Source organism: Electrophorus electricus, chromosome 3, assembly GCF_013358815.1.
Source record: "Electrophorus electricus isolate fEleEle1 chromosome 3, fEleEle1.pri, whole genome shotgun sequence".
NCBI classification, from domain to species: Eukaryota; Metazoa; Chordata; class Actinopteri; order Gymnotiformes; family Gymnotidae; genus Electrophorus; species Electrophorus electricus.
This window is the reverse complement of record NC_049537.1, coordinates 14,831,848-14,835,154: the sequence shown is the minus strand read 5'-3', so window position 1 is coordinate 14,835,154 and position 3,307 is coordinate 14,831,848. Positions and strand designations below refer to the sequence as shown.

At 39.3% G+C, this 3,307-nt stretch overlaps 1 protein-coding gene across 1 annotated transcript; it reads left to right on the top strand.

Annotated features, from left to right (window-relative positions):
• The first annotated feature begins 641 nt into the window (after positions 1-641).
• mdfic2 (MyoD family inhibitor domain containing 2) lies at positions 642-2,110 on the top strand. The gene is made up of 2 exons (XM_026999644.2): positions 642-819; positions 1,854-2,110. The coding sequence occupies exons 1-2, from the start codon at positions 642-644 to the stop codon at positions 2,108-2,110; spliced, it is 435 nt and encodes a 144-aa protein (XP_026855445.2).
• The last annotated feature ends 1,197 nt before the right edge of the window (positions 2,111-3,307 follow it).

The window sequence follows — 3,307 nt, the reverse complement described above, 5'->3', positions numbered from 1 at the left end:
CCTTTCTCTTTTATTTTGAACTAACAATGCAGATTCCTGTATGGGAAATATGTCCTGTGTGTTAATTAATCATAAGACATTAAATGTTAAATAAAAGAGAAAAAGAACAGTGAATAATTCATTTGGGATAGGTGGGAGAAAAACAAACAGGCTAGCTCAGTCAAGGCCATAATTCATTAATAGTTTGCATTCTGATCTGTCCATGAAAGGCAGATTCATTATTGAATGATTTCTAGGCTTTGAGGCCAGTGGGTGAGTGGGAATATATTTCATCTTGGATTTGGCCACCTTGTTTTTTAAAAACATTTGCTTGTGGACAAAACATTTGCTTGAGGCAATGTTTCGAGAAACTTTGTCTGAAGACTTTCCCGTTAGATATTTTAGAATACTTTTTTTCCCCTCCAAATATTATGAAATTGTTTTGTTGCAGACACAAATGTCATTGTGCTTCATATTAGCTACTTTGCCATATAGGCCTATGATGTGAATACCTTTATGTTTGCCCTCTATGTGGCCATTTTCTGTGATGGGGGGAAACAATTAGTAATGTAACAAAGCTTTGATGTAATTGAAATATGTACTATGTTCAACATCATATCTGTTGTGTGTTTCCAGAATCGCATGGTGAGAAGGTGACTAAAATGGCTCCAGGACGCACTCAGCAAAGAAGGCCTGATCTTGATTCTGGGGAGAATAAAGGAGATGTGGGACCCCCTGGATCCACCTACTCCTTATACTCTGTGGATCAGTGCAGCACTGACTCACTGACTCGCAGTACTGACTCCAAAAACTCACTGACACTCTCTCAGGATGTTGAAGGTGAGTAACATGCTGTTGATTTTTTAAAAATTTTTTTTAAATAGAGACACAGAGATATAGTTTTTTCCAGATTAGAGTAACAAAACTGAAAATGCAGAGTATGCATTCCGAAAGCACTGGACAGTTGTGTACAGTTGTGATATTTCATGTCAATATGGGTAAAGTTCAAAAATGTACTCTGTCAAAAACATTAGTATACGAGACACTATGTTGATTGATCCATCAGTCATCAAAATAAATGTATTTAACTTAATATATTTGATTTAATAATTTATCTAATTCTAATTTAATAGTTGATTTAATCTACTCTTCTATTGCAAAAAAGCTATTGAAATCCATAAAGATGACCCTTTAATGAAAAAAGGAAAAAATCACTAATAAACATGCATAGTAATTGATTAGCTCTCCAAACAGCTCCCAGAGTTCCTTTCTCATAGGGAGGGATATGGAGGGAAAGGTGATTCTTTAAATTATGCATGTATAAAGAAATGCCATGGGAGAGACTGGAGGCTTTTAAAATGTTATAAACAAGAGGTACTGACAGACACCAGATCATTAAGGCACCCTTGAGTTTTTCTTTCTGCAAGTCAGAAGTTAGGAGTTAGGTGTTAGGAGTTAGGTGTTGAAGAAAGCTTTTACCTTTTATTGTGTGTGTGGAAATGACCTTGGACGTTTTTATTATAAGTGTTTTTCTTGGGGACTTTTTCTCTCAACCATTTAATGACCCTTATGTGAATTAAGGCACATATGACACATCATTCTCTGTCATAAACAGATATGTATAGACAGACAAAAGTCATACAGAATCCAGCACTTGCAGTACAAATACAGAGTTGGTATCAAGACAAGCCAAGTTTTAGCACAGCCCATTTGGGGAAGCAAAGTTATTTCTGAGTAAATCTCACGCTACAAACCAACATGCAGTACTTTCCTTTAGGACACACTGAAACTGCTTATCTATAAGTCATGAATAATGAATTCCCTCATTACTTATTGCCAGCAAATCCTGTAATTCCTTCTTTTCTATCATTCAGATGCCTGTGCAATGGCTGTGCTCAACTGCCTCTTCTGCCGGTTCTATGATCTGTGCTTCATGCTACCGGACACGTGCGAAAGTGTCGCTATTCACACCTGCCCTTCCTGCCAGATTCTTTTGACCCCTTTAGAGCCAGCTCACAACAATGACTGGAGCTGCCACTGCAACTTGGACTGCGGCCTGTTCAACGCTTGTCATGAGACGGGAGAATGTCTGGAGCTAGCCATGGAGATCTCTGAGATTTGTTACCGCTAACATGCTAGCAGAGGCAAAGACAGGACTGAAAAACAACATCCCTCATTTAGGCCTCTGTGTCTTGGAGTTTGGTCCTCTCTGCATCAACCACCAGAGTTTCTCAGACACTCTTGCATAAGCCTACTTACAGTGGGGTGGTCCGTTTTACTGCTGGGATCAACCATCAACCTTGGATGTAGTACTACAGTGTCAGTTAGTGGATGTATTGAATGTATAGAATATAGTCGCAAATCCCATAATGAATATGTTCTGACAGGGTGACACACAGTGAATTAATGAGTATATGCAGACCCACAAGGGGTGATGACATGTTTTCAGCACCTGAGGTAAATAAATCCTACAAAAGGTGTAGGATGTATTGTTTGACAGGTCCTTGAGGTAGCCTATGGCAGTTTTATCAGAAAGTATGGGTTAGGGGAGGGATGGTCTTCCCAATTCTCCTTGGACAGGTAGCCAGTTTCAGCTGAAGTACTGCTGTTAACGCAAACAGCTTGAGACATTGTTTGCAAGACACTCGTCCTTGTAGGAGCCATCAACCTTTGTTCTTTCTTCAGGAAGACCGCTCACTCGAGTGCATGGTGACAACTTGGTAGATCATTTCTGTCTGAGATGGGCTCTTGTCACATAATGGGGGAAGCAACAATCTTTCAACTGTGGGAGTGTGTTCGTGTATGTGTGTCATTCACATGTCCATTTCAGTGAGGGGACCAAGGAAGGGGCACACTGCTGAAGAATTATTCTCTTTTATTGACTTGCCAAGCATTTGTCTTTGGCTATCTGGTAGTAACATGAAAAGAATAATCTCACTGCTCAAACAACCAAATGGCATCATTTCATTTGCCCAGGTATCTGGTAGAGCATTTCCTCGGAGTATCATTGTAGTGTTTGTTGAATACTGATTTCAGACAGTAATTGCTTGCATTTTGGAATTTAGCAGTAGAGTTGGTAGGAGTACAAATGCATTGAATGAAAGCAAAGGTGCTGAATATTATTCTGGTAGCTTACTATGTGGTCTGTGACTTGGCTATTCACAAATTTTATAATTGGACTTTATACCATCTAGTTCGTGCATGAAAAAGTACATTTGCAAGAGTCCTTCTTGTCATGCTGATATAACTTATTTCCAACATGCAAAAGCCTTTATCAACAAAAAAATGTTGTCACAGGCACCACCTCACTGCCTCCTCGTCTGACTCC

What these genes read in the sequence shown, in the direction of transcription:
- mdfic2 (XM_026999644.2), top strand. Translation starts at nt 642, where the DNA reads ATGGCTCCAGGACGCACTCAGCAAAGAAGGCCTGATCTTGATTCTGGG. An exon ending in ACTCTCTCAGGATGTTGAAG is followed by an intron (nt 820 to 1,853) that starts GTGAGTAACATG and finishes TCTATCATTCAG; the next exon opens with ATGCCTGTGCAATGGCTGTG.